At 44.0% G+C, this 20520-nt stretch overlaps 1 protein-coding gene across 1 annotated transcript in view; it reads right to left on the bottom strand.

Annotated features, from left to right (window-relative positions):
* LOC138568811 (uncharacterized) overlaps positions 1 to 20520 on the bottom strand; it is a 317549-nt gene that overhangs the window by 220831 nt on the left and 76198 nt on the right. Inside the window, exon 7 of the mRNA XM_069646582.1 lies at positions 14862 to 14951. Within this exon, the coding sequence (XP_069502683.1) occupies positions 14862 to 14951 (90 nt within the window). The remainder of the gene's footprint in view (positions 1 to 14861; positions 14952 to 20520) is intronic.

The raw sequence follows: 20520 nt of genomic DNA, 5'->3' as shown, positions 1-20520 counted from the left end.
GTGGTGGGGTGCAGTGCATTGAGGTGCAAATAGCTTGGAAACGGTGTGTCCTAGGGCATTGAAAAATGTCTTTGTGGGGGGATTTTTGTTTGTCGCATCGAGACACTGAAAATGATCTTTGTCCGATCCTTCTATGACCACATTGATGTTTTGCCGATTTCAGGCAACCGTCTCATGTGTGAAGGGGCTGAAATCCAGGGAACGGGGCGGATTGTTTAAATGTCATGTAGCCAGTAATGTCTGGAGGGTTCTAAAAGGTAGCTATGACAAATGTGGTGCAGATTGGTGGAACAGTGTGGAATTGGATAAGGCACAAACTAACATATTTTCTGCTTTTGTCATGATCCGCTTCCTTCGCTCCCGTTCCCACCACTTGGGGGCATGATTTGGGGTTTGTCATGATCCGCTTCCTTCGCTCCCGTTCCCACCACTTGAGGGCATGATTTGGGGTTTATTCCCTACTGGACATTCCTTCCGAACCTTATGCTACAATGCTGTGATGAATTGGGAGCGCTAAATCCTTATTTGCCAAACTACTTCCCTTCCGGATATATTCCAGGTTTTTGCCAGCCAGTATGCTGCTTTAATCAAATGACTATGCTTCCCAGAATGCCTGGCCCACTGCTTCATCTCCACCCTTGCAGGACAAGGCTGCGTGGAGGATAGGCACACCTGCGGCGTGTGCTCATTAAGCAGGCCTCAGTTTGCTTCAGTCCAGCGCTGGTCATTGATGCAGTGTTCCTGTTTCTGACTGGTCCCTTGTTCCTGGTTCTTATCCTTGTGCCTAGTTCGAAATTTCCATTGCTTGTTCCTTAATCTTGGATTTTGAATTTATGTGCTTAATTGATTTCTGCATCTCAGATTTCCCTTCTGTTTTCCCCTGTTTGCAGGCAGCATTTCTCAGTGCTTTTCCCTTTGGTGCAGCCCAGTTTGCCTATGTTCTATATTTCTCTGATTTGTCCTTTGCTGCTGTATAACTTGATGCGTTAGTCTTTCCTCTTTTTAGATTAACATTCTGCCCTTTTCCTTGGTTGGGTGGGGAAAGTTTGCCCTTGTAATTTCGTTTTCCCTGCTCCTGTTCCTTTACTTTTCTTGGAATCCATTCCATGTTCTCCCTTGCACCTCTGCATATACTGTCCATTGATCATTAGGTGTGGTGTTCGGTTGTTAGCTAGCTCCTGTGTGAATGCCTATGTTTTCCTCACTATTCTGTAATCACTATTCCTACTTGCCCCTTGTCTTGAGTCTTATGTATTTAGTTATCCTCCCATTGCTGTTACAGCCTTTCGGGGTCCCTGTTTGATCAACAGGGTTTGTGGGCTTGCTGACATTCAAGTGGTATTTCTCGTCCTCGTGAGTATTGTTTTTAAGTTTCCTTATTTAATACCATCAAGAGTGTTAGATCACAGATCTGTCGTTGCTTTCCCTCTACGTGGGTTTAGCGCTGTCAGAACCTGTAATGGCAATTGTGGGTAGGAGCTTGCTGACTTTCCTTGCAGTCATAAGGAGTATCTAAGTGCTTACCCCACATCCCTTTTCATATATTTGTATTGTTGTCACACTTTGTTTGCACTCCTGGGTTTTATTATACCTGAGTCTTGGTTCCTGTATGCATGTTGTTTACTCAAGCTATTCACTGTGTGAGATCGTGCATATATCCCTTGCCATATTCACTACCTTTGTCCTTACCTGACAGATTCCTGACAGCTTTATGTACAGTGAGAAGAGATATAGATACCATTTGTGAGCAGAGCAATTAATTTGACCCTTTTGTTAAGATAAAGGTCACTGTTCTTTGAAACAGGCAGAGCTAACAAATTGGGAAGATACAATGGGCACCATTATGAGTTTGGAAGTAAACTTGAGTACCATTAACACCACCTGGTTCTTTAGGTTTACCACAGGATTACAAGTGGTGGTAGGACAGTGTTAATCCATAGGACATTTTGGAGGGAAATGAAGATGGGAATAACTTTGAAATGACTATACATAATTATATGGACCCAGATATCTGGTGGTAGATTAATATCTATATATAAACCCTTACTGATTTTTACATGGCGACTGCTGGGATTACACAATTATACAGCCACAAGCAATTGCAGTCATGTTTACTATCATCTTGGTTACTTGTGACCTTCCGGTCAAGGAATCATATATATTCACAGTGAGGGGTCTGTGTATCATCAAAACAAACCACATGGGGCCAGCCTCAGCAAGTGCCTTTATCTTCCATGGGATGAAGTTGTCACCTTCCAAGAAAAAAGTAAATGCCCTTCCTGGGTTGGTTCATTGAGCCAGGCCTGTCAGGTAAATAGAACTTACATTAGGGTAATAATAACTAGATTCTTTCTGGAGAGAACGACATTCCATTGAGGGTGCCCACCATCTTGAATTTTGCTAGGGTTACCAGGTTTCCCATCCTCCATCCCATTTCCTGCAGGCAAAGCACGCTGGGTATGACATTACAAAGCAGAAAATTCAGAACACAGCAGCTAGTACTGGACCCCTTACAGTAGGCTAGAAGAAGTCCTGCAGATAAGTCACTTGTTCTCCCTAAATTAAGCAAATACTCCCAAAAAAAGAAAACAGTGGTATACCCCCAACAGAAAATAGGAAACACATACACACGGGGTTGTGGCTCAGTTTTCACACACGCAGCTCCATGGTTATAATTGGGTCAGTAGTTCAAACATTGCCAAAGGAAGAAACTCCACTGTTATTACTTCCTGACATCAAGAGGTAAATATACTTTATTTAAAGTGTATAAACAACTAGGTGAACACAATTATTTATTATAAAAACATTTCTGTTTTACAGTTAAAACATGTTTACTCACTTATAAATTGCTGCCATTGGAAAGAGGACTTACTGTTGTACTCCCTAAAAAACATTGTTCTCCCAACTTAAAAAAATAGGGAGTATAAGACTCTCACTCCAAAATCTTATCTGGAGCACTGGCTAGAAGGGCACCAATCTGCAGTGGACATTTACCTGTATAAACCCTTATACGTGGAGAAGACCCTCCACTTATGGGTCACCTTTGGACTACTGTAGAAGAAGGACTCGACTGGATGATGCTTGGGAGTAGAGCCTGCTTCAAAGTCCTATGCCATAGAGGTGAAGACCCACGCCTCCAAAAGAGGAACAAGCTCTTGCCCCCACCAACTCCAGGGAAACATTTGAAGTGGCTGCAATTAGACCTGCTTGCCTGCTGAGACACTGGTACCCATGGTTCCTGGAAGAAGCAGCTCTTCAAGTGCTCTCTGACAAACCCTCTGCATCAGGAGATGAAGCATAAGGACTTGCCTTATCATTTGGAATGCTGAACTGGGTCACACAGCAACCCAGGAACAAAGGAACAGCTCTGTGTTCTGGTACCCACCTGGAACTGCCTGTGAGTTATGCTGGCCCGGCCACTGCCTACATGTCCCAAGCCTCTTTGTTGCCAGTGCTTTTGCTGCTTGTGAACCACACAGCGTGTTGGACCCAGTTGACCTACTCACCAACCCAATGCCAAATCCCTGCCTCAGAAAGCTCTCACGTTTCACCACTGCCAAGCTCAAAGAACACAACTGATCAGTATCTGAAGTGGTTATGCCTCATAGGGCCCTAGTAACATTAATGCCTGCACTCTTACAAGGCCTCTTCATTGAACTTTTTCTGAAGTAATTATTGCCTGTCTGTCCTCGTCTTCAAACCCAGAGTGCACCTGTTTCCAAAGTCTGCATTCTCTTGTGGTCCCTTATGGGGTTTTATTAGGTGTGTGTATTTTTAGTTTCATTAAAGTTTTTGTATTTTTATAGAACCTCATTGGACATTTATTTTCTTTTGGTCCCACAGTACTATTTCTCTTTTGGATGCTTCTGTGCCACTTCACATCCCTTCTGTTATGTTAGACACCTGCTGCAAATGCCGGGTTTATAATCAGGAAATGCCAAGGCAACTGAAAGACAAGGATAGGCTCTGAATAAAAGTAAAAGTGGGAAACCACAATGGCAGAAAGGGAATAGGAAACAAGGAAATAGAAACGACCCTACAAGATCCACTCCATGAGGGCGAAATCAACTCCGTAACCATAGGACGACTGCCTGATGTAGGTGAGTATACCACGTATAAATGATGCTGTACCGACAGACATCCCAGGGCAATGAAGCCCAGAGTACAAATAAGTCATGAAACACATGAAAAGTATAAAACAAGTTGCGAAATAAAAAGAAGACACCCATGGTCATTATATAAACGTAAGAGGTGGCGTGATACTCGTTGGCCTCGTGACACTTGGCACGTACCAATTGAGTCAACAGTTCTCTCCTGACATAATAGTAGACATGGTTTGTATTTTCTGACCCAGCATTATTGCCCTGTAAGAACAGAGTTTGTCTGACCTGTTTAGAGGAAGTATATATAAAGATGTATTTTTTTGTATATAACACTGCCTCCTTGTTAATTCTGTAAATTTCTCCAAATTATCCACTGATAGAGAGGGGTTATTGTTGACCAAATCAACTGCTTGACAAATTCGGCCAACTTTCATCAACGCGATAAACCTTACAGAGTAAAATGTTTTTTTGTTTTTTTTAATGTAAAGTATCGTTTTACCTTAACTATAATGATGCTATGAAATCAAATTATAATCCACTATCTTTGTTTTTATAAAGTGCAAAGAATCCATAGGCATTAAAATGCAAACTAAACCATAATTTATCAAATGGAATATTTGAAAAAATTGCTCATAAATTCCCAATATAAAAAAGTAACTTGATGTCTAGAGTCTACGAATAAGGCTGACTCACCATTTTAAGTTGTGACATAACTAAATTTGACCTTTCTGAAGGATTGCCAAGGTTCCATTCTCCAAAAAACCTAATCTAGAATCGTACCAGTTCACCCTCTGAGGTTCTAGAGTCAGGCACATACTGGGACCTACTGTTACAGCTTCTTCTTATCCCGTGCCGAGGGCATTCACCCCCTTTGTGCTCGACTGAAATGCCGGGGTAGGTGTGATTTCAAGGATATCATGACAATGCAGACCAAGATGCACAATAGTGAAGATCAGATAGTGGGAAACGTATGGTAACATAGCTTCAACCGGAGCACAGCTGTAGACCAACCAAAATATTAATCTGGGTCTGACTTTCTCTCCCCAACCTGTATTCACTGCCATTTCTTCCTGTCCTTCCAGTTACACCCTCCATATTATATCTATCTAACTGTCTGATAAACATTATCCGGATAGGGTAAAGCTGAACATATCTCATTATAATTGGGTAGAGCAGCATGACACCTGGATGAAATATAAAGTTTATTCTCATTATAAGTTTGTCATAAGGAAATTCAAAACATTAGCTGCATATTTAGATACTTTCCCAGGAACATCTGCATGAAATTCATGCACTTCCACTTTAATATTTTATGTACGCTTGAAGCTCTGGGTCCGCATAGAGGGATCCCTCGCCTCCTTAGAACATGCCATCTATCCAAGCAATCGACAACCCAAGAGACTCGGAAACACCTTATTTTGGTATGTGAGGCTGCTCACTTGCTCAAGTGTTGTTATTTGGAGCGATTTGTGTGTGGCAATGCCGCTCTTGACAACAACACGTTTCAGGCACACCTTTTGGTGGGTAAACAAACATCAATAATATTTGCTGTTGTAAGAATAATCAATCTGATTTATGCTAAGTTAGGAGAGGCCCTGCTGTTGTTTAGCTTTATGCTATGTAAAACCCAGCTGATAGAGGGATACACAAAGTAGAACGAAATGTGAGAATTGCCAGAAGTATAAACAATTGCATTTAAGAGATAATAACTCAGAGCATATGTTAAATGTTAAAGGTATTTGTACCGCGCACTGTCACCAACGGAATTGGTCCCCAGGCGCTCAGGCGGATCTGTAAACGATAAAGGTGGGATGGGTTAGTAAGGTAAAGAAGGGAGTAGGATAGTGAGAGGAGTGGTGTTCTGTTGGCAGCTAAAACTCAGTATACACCGGGTGCTGAGCTTTGGTGCAGGTATCGGATCAAGGTCAGTCCGCGTGTGCTGTTGTTCCGGCTTATGTGTTGTTGCGGTGTTGTGAAGTGCGTGCAGCTTGTTGTGCGAGAGATGGTTTTGTGAGTTTTTTGAGTGGGATAGGTATGCAGAGTTAGAGCTTATATTGGCTAGTGGGTTACCTGACCTTTGCCATGCTAACATTCATAGATCTGTCTGAGTGTGACACCTGTTGGCCCTCACATTCCCATCTAGATGCGGCGCAGGTCAATGGTTGGGACTCCATCCAGGTGTGGTCATGCCAACCCTCACACCCTCATCCAGATGCGGCGCAGGCTGCTGTCTAGAGACCCGTCCAGGTGTGGGCATGCTAACATTCACAACTCCCTCTGAGTGCCACGCAGGCAGGTGTTCACAATTCTAGGTGTGGCACATGATAGCATTCACGTTTTCTCTGGGCGCGGGCATGTTATCCTTCAATCGATACTATCCAGATGCGACGCAGGCCAACATTTATCTAGATACGTCTGCCAGTTTGGATAGGCTCGTCCAGTACGTACGAGTGGGAGAGTCGCTTGGGGCTTTCGTCTGGGTCTAGGTATGTGGTCAGTCTCTGCAGCCTTCCTTTGTGGCTATTTTCCATGATGTCTTATGCTCTGTCGGATGGTTGGTTATTTGGTTCGAGTATTTGTCCGATATGAGAGGGGTCGAGGTTGGATTCATTTTCGTCATTGTTTTAATATCTAGGCATTCTAGTGCGTCTCTGTTGTGGTTACGCTTTGAAGAGCCATGATTTGAGGAGTTTCCTGAATGCTCGGTGGTTTGTTGTATTCCGTATATTCTTAGGTAGGTCATTCCAGGTTTTGGGTGCCTGGTGAGAGAAGGACGATCCTCCGAGTTTTTTTCTGTTGTAGGGTTTTGGTTCCAGGCGTATGTCGGTGCTTGATCTTAGTGTTCTTGTCGGTTGGTGTAGGTGTAGTTTGTCGCTTAGGAATTCTGCGCCTTGTTTGTATATTGCTCTGTGCGTGATGCACATGGCCTTGAACTTTATTCGTTGTTTCAGTGGTAGTCAGTGCAGTGATTTTAGAGTGGGTGTATGATGTCTGAGGGTATTGGAGAAAGATGTGCTCCTTTTCAAAAACAAGTGTTTATTGGTTCAGCCTAGGAGCCAACTGAATGCATCCAGTGTGGATGTGGAGAACTTATAAAGGCCACATCAAAATCTGTTTATAGTGTTCAGGAGTCAATGTACTTGAGATCATTTCTTCCCATTTCGGTCTTCTTAGGCTGGGATTTGCTTCACCAACATCTTTTTAAAGATTGGCCACACTAGTGTGGCCCAGTCCTCTCTTCTATTTCCTGCTATGTTGCCCTATTATGTGCTATACCATTCTCTTAGGAACGCAACATATTGCTGCCTGTGCTGACAAATGATTTGGGTAATTTTAGGAATGTAGCTTTGCAAGGCTCATCTTGGCAACTTTTGATTCCAACACTATTATGTTCTGAACTGATGCAATGGGTTAATTAGAATGATCTACTCCTTATGTGTCAGACAGAATATTAAAACATCCCTTCATTGCAGGACACTGTTTACTCAGAAAGGGCAGAAGGAAAGTCAGGTATTTTGGTCTTGGTACACACATAATGAATAAGGGATACTAGGGCTCTTCTGATCATTACAGTGGCGCTTTATTGAGCCACCTGGGTCTACATCCACCAAACACATGGTGAAAAGGAGAATGTAAAGGAAGATTTCCACCTTAAATGGCCCAAAATCTAGTCCACATCGACACCACCACTTTTATATCTGTATATAGCGCTGGCCAGATGCCTCCTCTAAAATGAGAAATGGTCCCTATATGCTAGGCATTGCATCTTCTAAGTCTAAATTATGCAGATTATTCAATCATACTGGATCAACCCCCATCAGGCCTCATCGATTTTTTATTGCACTTAACACATTATGCTAGGTCAATTCTTTGCAAATAAACTTTGGAAAATACAAAATGATGGCCTTCATTAAAGGGCATAATAATTTTACAACCAAATTTGAAAAACAAGGGAATTTATCAAACTATGTATCAGGGGTTCTTTTTTATTACAAAATGAGGGGGTACCCTTCAAACAATGTATGATTACAAAGGGATGCAACACCATGGCCAGTCAGTGTGGATTCGATGCGCAAATTTGGGCTTTCCTCTTGTCCTGCTTTTGTAGGCCCGCAGCTGGATGGTGGTGCCGGCTCTTTGATATGACGAAGAAACTTGGCAATCTATGGCCTCGACTACTGGGACAAAACTGAAGGCTTGGTAGCGAGGTGTTCTCTAGGATTAACAAATAGTACTCAATCAGATGTGAATTAGGAATTGGGTAAATGGGTAGTTCAGTATGTCAATATTGATGTGATAAAGCAATTCTGACAATTTATTGGTGCTGTATTTATTGTGACAAGTCAGCCAACACGTGTTTCAACCCTTGGGGTCTTTCTCAGGGCATGTGTTGTAATGAATCTGTCATTGCTGGGGGATGTTGGAAGTTTGTCCGGGGTGCTACTTCTTAGCCGCCCCACTGTATGGTCTGGTTCTCAATTTGTTCCTGATTTAGAAGAGTGGACCATCCTAGCACCCAAGATGTCTTCAAATGGCCCCCGTGACCACAGCAGCAAACACTGCCAACCCAACCAGGCACACAGCTCATGCTAATTAGCACAAAATTGACCAGCACGCCATCTTGGGTGCTAGGATGGACACCGGTCCACTAAAGGTCGAAACACGTGCCGACTGGCTTCTCACAATAAATACAGCACCAACAAATTGTTTTGAATCACTTTATTACGTCAGGATTCACATACTGAACTATTCATTTACCCAGCGCTCAGGTGACTATGGTTCAAACTCTCACAATTTACCTTTTGGAGAAAAAAGGGCACTTCGTCATTGAAACCCCATCACCAGCAGCAGGGTATTTTAAGAAGATACATGATCAAGCACAGTGATCTACCATTTCTATTGCCCCTGTACTACCACACATCTTGTTTATAACCCCAATAATAAAATTAACTCTTTTATGATTTCGCGTTGCTTTATAAAACAATAAAAAAAATATGATTAGATATGTCAATGTCTTTGCAGAGGTTCCATGAAAGACAATCACATGATCGATGACTCAATGCTTCCTTGTTCAGCATCCATGTGAAAGGTGTGCCATGTTCTACAACCTCGGATTGTAAGAACTCTGATGTGTCATCTGGATGTGGATCAATATCCCGAGTCCCTCACTTTTACCCTACAACATCTTGATGCAGGGTCGAGATGTGAATTGCCTGACACTTCAGTTTCCAACTGCAGACAATTAACTTTACACACGTGGAAACGAGGTTCTCAGTTTTCCTCTGTCTGGCCACAGTTTTAAAAACATTGGTTCTTGAGGTCGGTTTTACAAATTTAAAACATATCACTTGGTGCAGTGTCCAGCCATTCTTTAAGTGCCCTGGTGACAATAGTACAGAATCCTGCTAGAGTACACTAAATACGGAGTGAAGACTATTCGATGACCAATGCATACCGGGCAGTGGCCAGGTGTACAGTTAGGTGGTGAGTGGTCAGATAATAGTTGCAGTACTTGTTTGACTACCAGCGATATAATCCATGTAAGTAATTTAAAGAAAAAAAAGATTTACCATGGAAAACCTTTAGGTTGTTCATAGGAAAACAAAGCACAGGATAACTGCATAGAGTGCTTCCTATAGTTCTGCCATTTCATTAAGAAACAACTGTTGTAATTGTAATTGGTTATTTATAACACGCATAATACCCAGAGGTTTCTAAGTGCGGACCCGGGGATCGAACCTGTGTTGCTCATGTTGCCCATAAGCCATCCTCCCAAGACAATTCAGCTAATTTCGAAATTCCATTGGTTTTTCCAAAGATAACTTTAATGGCTTCATCACTATTTAAGTGCAATGCTATAGTCCACAACCATTAAAACTCTGTTGATTTGGAAATGCAGCTCTATCCAAAATAATACCAACAAATAATAAACACCATGAAAGAATTGCGATTGGGAGGACCCACATTCATTATCTGCAAACCATCATTCCCTTGCATACTGAAGGAAAAAAAAAGAGCAAAATATCCCCATCAATTTCTAAATAACATGCCCCTTTTGGTAAAGACAGTCACACAGAGGGCATTGAGGGTGAGAAAGTAGCAAATCTGTCACACTCAATTTCAAAAGGCGTATATAAAGCTGTTGCTCAACTCGGATCTGGGCATATGATCTTTTGTGATGATAGCTTGATATGATATGATATGGCATTTATAACGCGCCTATACACAAGTGTTTCAAGGCGGGACGAGGCAAGGTAGGGGGAACAGTGGGAAGACAAAAACGACAATCTTTCTAGTGCAGGTGACATGGGGAGGGCAGGGTAGAGGGGAAAGGGAAAAATGCGGGGGGTAGGGTGAGGGGGCAGTGCAAAACATATTATCAATAGTAAAAATATAAATAAAATAAATAAATCAATAGGTAGAAAGTGCGGCCAGCTAGTGGCAAGTGCATTGCAAGTGCAGGGTTGAAGAAAATGAATCCCCATACTGCTAAGATCTAATCACGAGAGAAGCAAGATGCAGAGTCCTGTTTTTTCCATCAGATGGCACAAAGTAAATATTTCATAAACGTAGACACCTGGAAGTATGTGCCCTGTGACAAAAGTCAGATTGTAGTGGCTAGAGGATATGACTGGGGTGACCCTGGTCGCCTGCGGCTGCCACCCAGTCCTTAATGCAGGCCCACAGGTTGGCTAAATGGGAGATCCCACAGGGTCCCCAGCCGAGCCCTAGTCTTGTTTGTGTAGCAAACCCTCTTGTTCTTAAAACCCTTTGACAGCGAGGAGTGGCTCATAGTAGATAATGTGAAGCATTTGGAGAAGGTCGTGGTGCTGCCACTGTGGTTGTCTCTGATCAGTGTGGTACAGAAGGAAGACTGGTTTGTTCAAAGGTGAGGTGACTTCTGCCAGCTGTGTGAACTGCGGACCTATCAGAAACTTGATATTGAATGCAGTAATAGAGCAGTTGAGACACCGACATCCACAGAGAACTGCAACCACTAACCGAATGAATACCAGTTAAAGGAGGGTCGCAATCTAATGTCAACCAGAAGAGCAGTCAGCGGTCCACTTTCCACTCCCAAACACCTTCGGGATTGGTACACAACAGAAGCAGTGCCTAATCACTAGGCACGGTCTCATGACACACACACTTGAACACAATTGAACCTCCTGGGCTGAATCCCGTGCAATTTTAAAAGGGGTGCAATGCTGACGGGGAGCATCAGTGTTAAGTGCACAGAGTGTAAGTGGCAGGGTAGAGTGTGGCAGTGCGCACACGGTTAGGAAAAAGAGTGTGAAGAATAGGAGGAGATTGAGAAAGGGAGGAGGAAGAGTGGAGTGGAAGAGAGGGAGGAGAGAGGGAGTGAAGCAAAGGAGTTGAACGGAAGAGAGAAAAACAGCAACCAAGAGAGAGAGGAAAGCACTGAGGAGGTGGTGTAAAGAAAGAAGAAGCAAAGGACAGAGGAATACAAGTGGAGAAGACAGAGAGAAGTACAGAGGAGCCAGAAAAGAGACTGAAAGGGTTGAAGGGGGCAGAGGAGCAGAGAAACAGAGTGGAGAGGTGGAAGGAGGAAATATTAGAATGAAGAAGTAATGTAAGAGAAATCAATGACTGGAGGAGTCGAAATAAGAAAGAGTCAGCCTGAGGAGGAGCTTAGAAGAGAGAGGAAAGTAGAGGAGGAGAAAAGGAGTGAGGAGGTGATAGTGGCAGAGAGCATGGCAGAGTGGTGAGGGAGCCAGGAGAAGAAAGAAAGAAAGAAAGAAAGAAAGAAAGAAAGAAAGAAAGAAAGAAAGAAAGAAAGAAAGAAAGAAAGAAAGAAAGAAAGAAAGAAAGAAACACATGCGTAGCAGTAGAGATAAGAGGAAGAGATGGGAAGCAGTAGAGATAGAAAGAAGCTAATAGAGAAAGTAAGGGTAAACAAAAGGAGAGGAATAAAGTAGAGATTAGAGGAGGCAGAGAAAAGCAGGGAAGAGAGCAAAGACGAATGAAGTGTAGTCCACACAATTTGAGTCCTGGATAGAATTAAACAATGGTCAAAAAAACTTTAGGCGACATCTGAAGGCCTGAATGACAACCACTTGAGACTGTCCACCATTGGGAAAAGCAAAGGGAGTAGACTGGTATCCCTGAGGTTCCACACCTGCAAAAGAGTTTGCATCTATGCGGCCCAAAGCATTGAAGGTGATTGTGCCTGCTATCAAACAAGGCCTCAAGGTCCAAAGCAAAATCCTGATGAACACCACCCGAGCCACGAAAGACCCTGCCAGAAGCCAAGAAAGAAGTGCAGGGTACCATAAGGACGGAGACTGAGAGTGACTGTTTGCCTTTACAGGGCGGATCTGTTGAGGCGAGTGAGGGTATGGCTGGCCACAGTCCTACATGCAGTCCGATTCTGATGCTGGTATTCAAGAATGCCACTTCATGGGCTCAGTTAAACCAAAACTCCTGTTTTCTATTGGCATACAATAAGAGAAACTGAACCTCCATTCTGGCTTCGAGTTGTGTGTAGAGCTTCCTAGAGACAATGTGAATATTGTGCTGCAGGGAGCACATATTGATATGACAGAAGAGGATACATTTAGGGTGAGCATCCCCTTATTTGCTTTGGGGTGTGCTCCTAACAAGCTCAGGACTTTGATTGTGTGAATGCTTGGTATTATCAATGCATTCATACTGCAATCCGGCCTTGTGCTTCTTCAACGGCCGTAAAGTAGTTCACAGTATTGTGCCCTCTGAGGTTTTAGATTTGAAAATGACAGGAGATAGCCTCGATTAGGGGTCTGGTATCTTTCAAATGTGTACTTGTGTTTTTACCCCCACCAATCTTGTAGAGAAGGAGTCAAGTACCCCCACCTCAACCAACTCGTCCATAGTGCCAATATGTTGGGATCCAGAGTGTGAAACACGTGCAGTACCAGTGAAAATACAGATACCTAGGTTTTATCATACAAAGTAGGTAAAAATAGGTCGTACCTTGTAATTTTATTTTTCCAAGGGGCCTGTGGTATATAAGGTACTTGTCTATGAACAAAATGTGAACCACAAGCTTCCTGCTGCTCCTGTTTCTCTTATGACTAATAATAGTCAGATCCAAGCAAAACACATACCTAAGGAGTTGCTAACTGTTGTCACTCCAAACTAAACCACTTTACATAAGAAACCTCCCTGTTTCGTATCCAAAAGACATATTTTATTCAAAATAGGTAATTACTCTGGTTGCCTATACATACTAATTCATACACATATAAACAAATCAATCTACATTGCACACAATTGCATTCATTCTGGGTTAGTTAATTTTTGGTCTACAGTATTGTACCATGAAGTTTTTCATACCCTTACATCTGTTTTTATAGAGGTTCAAGTGGGTGTAAGAGCCTTCACCTATCACCTATGACAATTTTTTGTTATATAAACAAGCTTTTTTATTAAATGCATTGAGATTGTGACGAGGGATGTCTGCTCATGCCCGTTGTTCTCCCTGTTGTAGATAATTGATATTAAAACAGTTATCCTTTTGCCAACTACCTGAGTCGTTCCTATTATTGATGTTTGAATAATTTCTGCATCCACCATCCATCTCAAGGGTATTGCTACCTCATCTTAAAGGGCTGGGAACTCCAGTTCAATGTGATCACTGTATGATATGTTAGGTTATTTATAACGTGCTTAATACCTAGAGGTTTCTAAGTGTGGACCCGGGGATCGAACCTGTGTTGCTCCGTGTCGTCGAGCACGTTGCCCCTGTGCTATCCTCCCGAGATTATGGCACAAGCTCACTGATTGCATTTGTGAGTGTCAATGATTAGGCACAAAGCTCTGTGTAGTGCCTAGCACAGCATTCTTGAGCTGCATCCCTGGGCTTGGATAAGGCACAGTACATAGCGTCCTGCACGTGTTTGGAATAAGAGAGAATTTACAATGTGTCCGCAAGCCTTAATGCAGGATTCAGCTAGCTAAAACACCAATGCCTGAAAAATATGCCTGCACTGATGACTGCATGCATAACTCACTTTTTGTTTAGAACCACGGAGCCAATTTACGTTTCTTACAATACTGTATGGATTCTGAGCACTAGCAATAACATTGTGTATTCAGGGCCCTGTTCTAGCACATAGCACAATAGTAAGACTGTTAAATCAGGAATCATCTGTGCAGGTGTTCGTAGACAAGATGTCTTCCAAATTCACACTCATAGGTTCTGGCTTGGAACTCATTGGGGATAAACAAGCATTGTTGAACCATTCCAAATTTCAGAACAGATGTCTAAAACTAAAATCACTTACCGTGCTGTCATCGTGGCTGTTTGAACCTTTGGCCTTTTCAACGTGGTGTTTTCATCGCAGCCATTTTCGCAGCGTTTTTTTAAAGGTATATTTGTTGTTAGTTTGGGTCAGGGGATTGGGGAAGTGGGAGGCAGGTTGAGATGGTGGGGCGGGTTAGAGGGGACTTGGGGGCAAGCCCCCGATTAAAAAGAAAAATGTGCGAAAAGGGCTATGAAATGGTCAATTGCTAAAATAGCTGAGGTGAAAAAACGTGAAACCACTCAAATATAAAATTATGTGACCACTGCTTGGCAAACAGCACACGTGTTCCTTTAAAAATGGTCCAAAAAAGAAAGGTATTTACATACATATTTGATGTTCGCCTCAGAAAATTGTTGAACAATAATTATGCCCTAAATATTGGGTTGGAATATGCTAAATGAAAACATTTTGATAAGAGAGTAAAACAGGCAGACAGCTGAAGTACACTTACATTGTATGTGTCAACAATCTGCTGGATCACACTGCTTGAATTTGCAGAGAGGGTTCCTACTCCAAATCCTGGAATCCGCTTTTCCAATGGCTTTTAAACCCCAAAAGAGAAAAACATATTTTCAAAACACAGAATACAGGGTGATATGCTTGAAGTTAATAAGATCACATCTGTTTTTGTGAACAACAATGGCTAGTGCAACATATGCCAATTGAATGATAAGCATCTACAGTTCAGTGTAAAAATCACAGGCGAAAAAAACAGTGCATGAATGGGGGAAACATTGATTTTAGTTCGTTTCCTTTTGTAACTCAGACAATTAATTAACACATGAGTGGGGTTTCCTGTTTTCAGTGTTTATTTCTTTTCAACTCTGGTGGTGTTTTTCCAGTGCTTTCAAAAATGTGGAATCTGTTTTCATCAGTGTTCTCCCATGTTTACCCTCAATTAAATTGCACAAAAGTATGTTTTAAAAAATGTTTTTAGTTTATTGCTGGTGTCCAATGGATATTTTTCTGCAGTTTTCTGGAAATATTGGAGGCTAGAATGTCCTTAAACTTACAGTGAAGCCATCTGTGGGCGGTGTAAAGTGAAAAAGGCTGAGGTGTGCAGAAGAGGAATGAGTGGCTAGAAGATTATAGTCACAATGCTTGGAGGGCTGGTTGGATAAGGAGCATTTCCATTTTTCCCACAGAGAAAAAATAGGGTCGGAAGTAATGAAACACAAATGAAGAACATCAAAGGCAGCCTTTGCAGTGGATAAGCGGATCCCTGAGCTTAATAAAAGTAAACAAAGCTGCTTTCGTCACACAGCATTGCTCAGAGCCTGCCAATGAAGGCTCCTTTTATCACAGCAGCTGCTCCAGACCACCTCCCCTTGGGGAACAAGCATAGCTAGAAGACATGACCATTCTGTTTTCCTGGTTTCCATTGAAAAGCATTTCATTGTCAGTGCTGGTCGGTAATATCACAGAGGAGTGGGCCGCATGTTTTTCCTGGGAGGCGTCTGATGGTGGGCATGTTTTGATCACTGAAAAATCATACTCATTCAAATGGACTATTCATAATGTAGTGAAGAAGAATTTTTTATTTTGTTTTTCTTACACAGTGGTATGAGGGGTGGGTGAACTAATGAAGACAAAAAAACAACCCAACACATCTAGATTTATAGCAAAATGAAACTCCTCACTACGAGGTAGCGAGTTTTATTCTGTTCTGTCTGTAAAGAATGTCATCTCTCTTAGTACTTTGTTTCCTAGACCTGCTTCCTGAAGTCTTTTGATTAGTGATGAGTGCTTCACTCAGTCCAATGACATTGAGATGTCAAGGAGTATAAGAGCTGATGATTTGGTTCCTCTGTTGGGTCCGACTGCCACTTTGGCATGATTCAGTTCCATGTTCCGCTTTGCGTTTTGCAGGCTTTGAGGCTTTGCTTATATATTTTGCTCTCCTTGAGTTTTGCTGGGCACATAATATTGGGGATCAGTTGGTTGCTTGTGGGAACTTCAGACTTTCTGGCTGTGTTTTTGAGGAGAGATTTTGTGTAAACTGTCTTGAGGAATTGTGCCACTATTCTTCTCATGACTAATGCGTTCATAAGTCCCAGTTAGGGGTTGCCTGGAGATTCCTTTTGAAGGATAACTTTGGAGTTGGCTGGGAGTAGGAGGTAGTTGGTGAGCCTGTTTGGCTGGTTTCGTTAACCAATTACAAGAATTCCACTTTGGTAATGAGTTTGAAGTGGTTGAGTGTCTTTGTGCTTGGCGTGGGATCTTGCTCCAGCGGTGTCCATGGCTTTTTGGATGGCTGTGACCTTGTTTTAGAAGTGATTAGTGTTGTTCTGGGATAGTTCATGGGATGTTATCATAGTTTTGTTTTGTGAGATTGGATTTCTCAAGTTGTTCCAAATTCGTAATCTCTCTTTCTGTGGGGGTGTTGCCATTCGGATGCATTCCATGTAGTTGGGTTTCTTTCACTTTTGGATGTTTGCGTTGTAGTGTCTAATATGTCTTTGGTATGCTGCTTTCTCTTGCTGCTTATAGTGTTTCCTGCATGCCTGTTCCATTTTTTGATTGTTTTTGATTTTAGGGTTCATACTAATGGTGTGAACCCTCTGTCCACTTGTTTTTTGTCTGACAGGGGAAATAGCTTCAGGGGTGCTCAGATGCCCAATGCATTTGTGATCATGAATGGTACGTGTTTCCTCCTCCAGGAGTCTGTGGTGCAGGATTGCTGGTCTTAGTTTGGTGTCCTCCATTATTTTTTTAGGTCTTCTAAATGGAGAGTTTTCCAGGCTCTACTAGATATGGGTGTTTGTTCCTTTTGCATAGGGAACATGTGGATCATGAAAGGTACTGTGAGGTGGTTCCTCTACAGTATGTGGATTGGTGGGGTTATGCTTTTCAGGTCTTCTTTGCAGAAGAAAATATCTAGGGTGTGGCCAGCTCAATGTTTTCAAAGAGATGTAACTGTAGTGTCCACAAGAGGGGGGCATACGTATCAGTTATGAAAATGATGCAGTGAAATAATAGTGATGTGGAGGATGATATCATGACTCACGTACATTACACCTAGAGTGCCACATGTTGGGAGCAGGGCACTGTGCAGAGAAATATATGTGCAGGGACATAGAAATTATATGAAGTAGGTGTATTGGGCTAGGTAGAAGAGCTTGACTGCAGCGGGTATTAGCACACATGTAGCAAAAGCTATGTCTATATGTTTCCTTCTGTTTGCTTCCATTTTTATAGAGTACCAATGCACACTCATGGTGTAAGTGCAAAAAGGGACTTTCCTATCTGCTTTCCCTTAGTAGTGGTGGGACATGATTGCTGCTTTGAGATTTTATAATGGGCCTCATTAGGAGTTTTGCGGTAAAAACCAAACCTTACCCCCATGGAGGCAATACCGTGTCCGGGTAGCACTGATGCCGCTAACAGCGGGCAAATATGATAATGCGTGCATGCGCGTAGCGGCATGCCGATATCGTCTGTACCGGAATGCCGTAAATGACCCCAAAACCCCTGTTAGCGGCATCATGGAAAGCGCTGACACCTCCTCTGCCTTTGTCCACCCCTAAATAACGGGCACCGGCAAAAACGGGTCTGGCAATAATGGGTCCGGTAATACCGGGCCCGGCAATACCAGAACCGGAAGAAACATCATCGCGCCGGAACAGGAAATGGCACGGCGGCCATCTTAAAAAACAAAATCCATTGCAATCCTCGAGATACAGGACCTGGAGCCTCACACCACCAGCTACAACTGCACCTACACCACCAGCACAATGCCAAAGGCCATAAAAAAAGGAGCATCCCACCAGAGAAAGGAGAGATTTTCTGAGGACGGATTAAACATGCATGCTGACACACTGGCAGAGAATGCAGACGTAGTCTTTGCATCAGACCTCAAGAGAGCTGCACAGCTGAAGAGAAAGAAGTATGGGAGCTAGTGGCCCAGAAGGTCAGTGCGGTCTGCACCACCCCCTGCACCGTAAAGGATGTAAAAACAGATGGGATGACCTGCGCCTCTGTGTGCGCAATATCTTATCAGCTAATCGGAACCAGGGTCTGGCTACTGGCGGCGATCAAACTCCCCCATCAAACTCACCCGATGGGAAGAAACCTGTGCCAGCACCATTGGAATGGAGTCCATAGAGGGAGTGGGAGATATGGAACGTGGAGCGCCGTTATTGACAGAGGGAGGTGAGTGTCCAAACAAACCACTAGAATGCAAAGTATGATGATGGGCCACCAATGTGACAGTGATATGAGCCAATGCATGGCCCATCACACACTCATGGACACATCCCTGCCTAGAGGCTGTCACCAGCACTGTCACATTCACATGCATGCAGCATGCCAATGCCATACCCGAGACACACCCCACAAACAGGGAAACGGCATGTGTCACACTACACGCAGTCCAAAACATAAAGGCATCTCACACAGCATACACCACCTAAAACATTTGTGAACCAGACGTATGCCTAAATAACCCTACCATATAGCAAGCAACCTCTATGCCACAACTGTAAGACAGCAAATCATCAAAATTGTACAACTGCACAAATATCATTGTATGCATGATGCATGTACAACCATCACTGATGCCGTCCCTCTCTGGGTACCCCACAGGCTCAGATTCCGACAGCGATGCATAGGACTCTGCTGCACAGGTCACGACTCCTTCAAAGAGGGCCAGGGGCAGGGAAGACAGCAACAGGCCTTCCACGTCTAAGGGCACAGGCAAGGCACATCAGCCACCAAAGGCAAAGGCCACACAGGATGGATGGCAAGACATGGGGCAGCCACCATACCAACAGTGCTGACACTGGTGGAATCCACTGCAGTTGAGCCAGTGGCAGATGGGACCCTGTCTGCTGCCAACAGCTTGGTAGGGGAGGCAGCTGCCACAGCGCCCCAGAGTGGCGATGACGAACAGTCCCAAGGCGAGGTATGTGTCCCTGAAGACGACAACCTCTCCACATAAGTTGGAGGCTCACCCAGCCCCGGCCAAACACCTCAGCACACCCCAATGAGCACCCCCGATGGCACCACCCTCGAGCAGTCTGGAGGAGATGCAGCACCAGAGGCCTGGAGCCCCATAGAGGACCTACCTGAATTGGCCCCCTTGCAAGATGTCCCATCCACCTCCATAGGGGTCCAGGACGGGGAGTTGAGAATGGCATAAATGGAGGGGCGGCAGCAGGAGCTGACAGGCCTGGTAAAACAGTATGTCTCAGATGGTGACCTGACAAGCAAGGAGGCCCGTGAGAACACTGTGGCCATGAAAGGGTCCATTGAGTCTAGCACCTTACGCATCTGTGAGGAGCTGTCGGCAGTGAGGCAGGTCCTTGCCAGGATTGCTGATGCCTTGGAGGCTCAGCGTCCTGCCCCGACAGTGGAGCATGCGGCCACAGTGTCATCGTCCAGCGCAGGTCTGCACGCACCATGCAGCGCCCCGACATGCCACCCTGGGAGTCTGACAGAGGACAGAAGTAGCAGGGTCAGCCTGCATGTGCAGACATATGCAGACTCATGTAGCATACCATTGCACACCATCTGTGGGGGAGTTGTGGGGGGAGGGGGAGGGGATGTGTGGGGGAGTTGTGGTGGGACGGGGAGGGGGAGGGGTGTGTGGGGAGTTGTGGTGGGAGGGGGTGTGTGGGGGAGTTGTGGTGGGAGGCGGAGGGTGAAGGGGGTGTGTGGGAAGTTGTGGGGTGAGGGGGAGGGGGAGGGTGTGTGTGTGAGGTGGAGGGTCAGAGCACTTTGTTCATTTTTCCTGTTTAATACACCTGTTGTGTACCAAAAAATTACATGACTGGATATTGCTTATTGTGTATGTGTGCTTTATTGGTTTACAGTGCACAGTGTCCATGTACCCCCACACCCAGTGCCCCGATTCACACATCCATGGCACCCTCTGCATAGTGTCTTAGAAATATTGCCCTATCACAGACTGGTGCACATAACGTCCCTCCTGTGCATCACAACCTGGATGATGTGCATCCCCATATTCTTCATCATCTTCATCCTCACCTGGTGGTTGCTGTTCAATGTCAGGGGGAAGAGGCATGTTCCGTCGGATGCCCATGTTGTTCAGCATGGCACATGCCATGATGATCTTGGCCACCTTCTCATGCCCGTACAGGAGTGCCCCA

The sequence above is a fragment of the Ambystoma mexicanum genome, chromosome 2q, assembly GCF_040938575.1.
Source record: "Ambystoma mexicanum isolate Mex_15411 chromosome 2q, UKY_AmexF1_1, whole genome shotgun sequence".
NCBI lineage: Eukaryota > Metazoa > Chordata > Amphibia > Caudata > Ambystomatidae > Ambystoma > Ambystoma mexicanum.
This window is presented reverse-complemented; position numbering and strand designations above follow the sequence as displayed.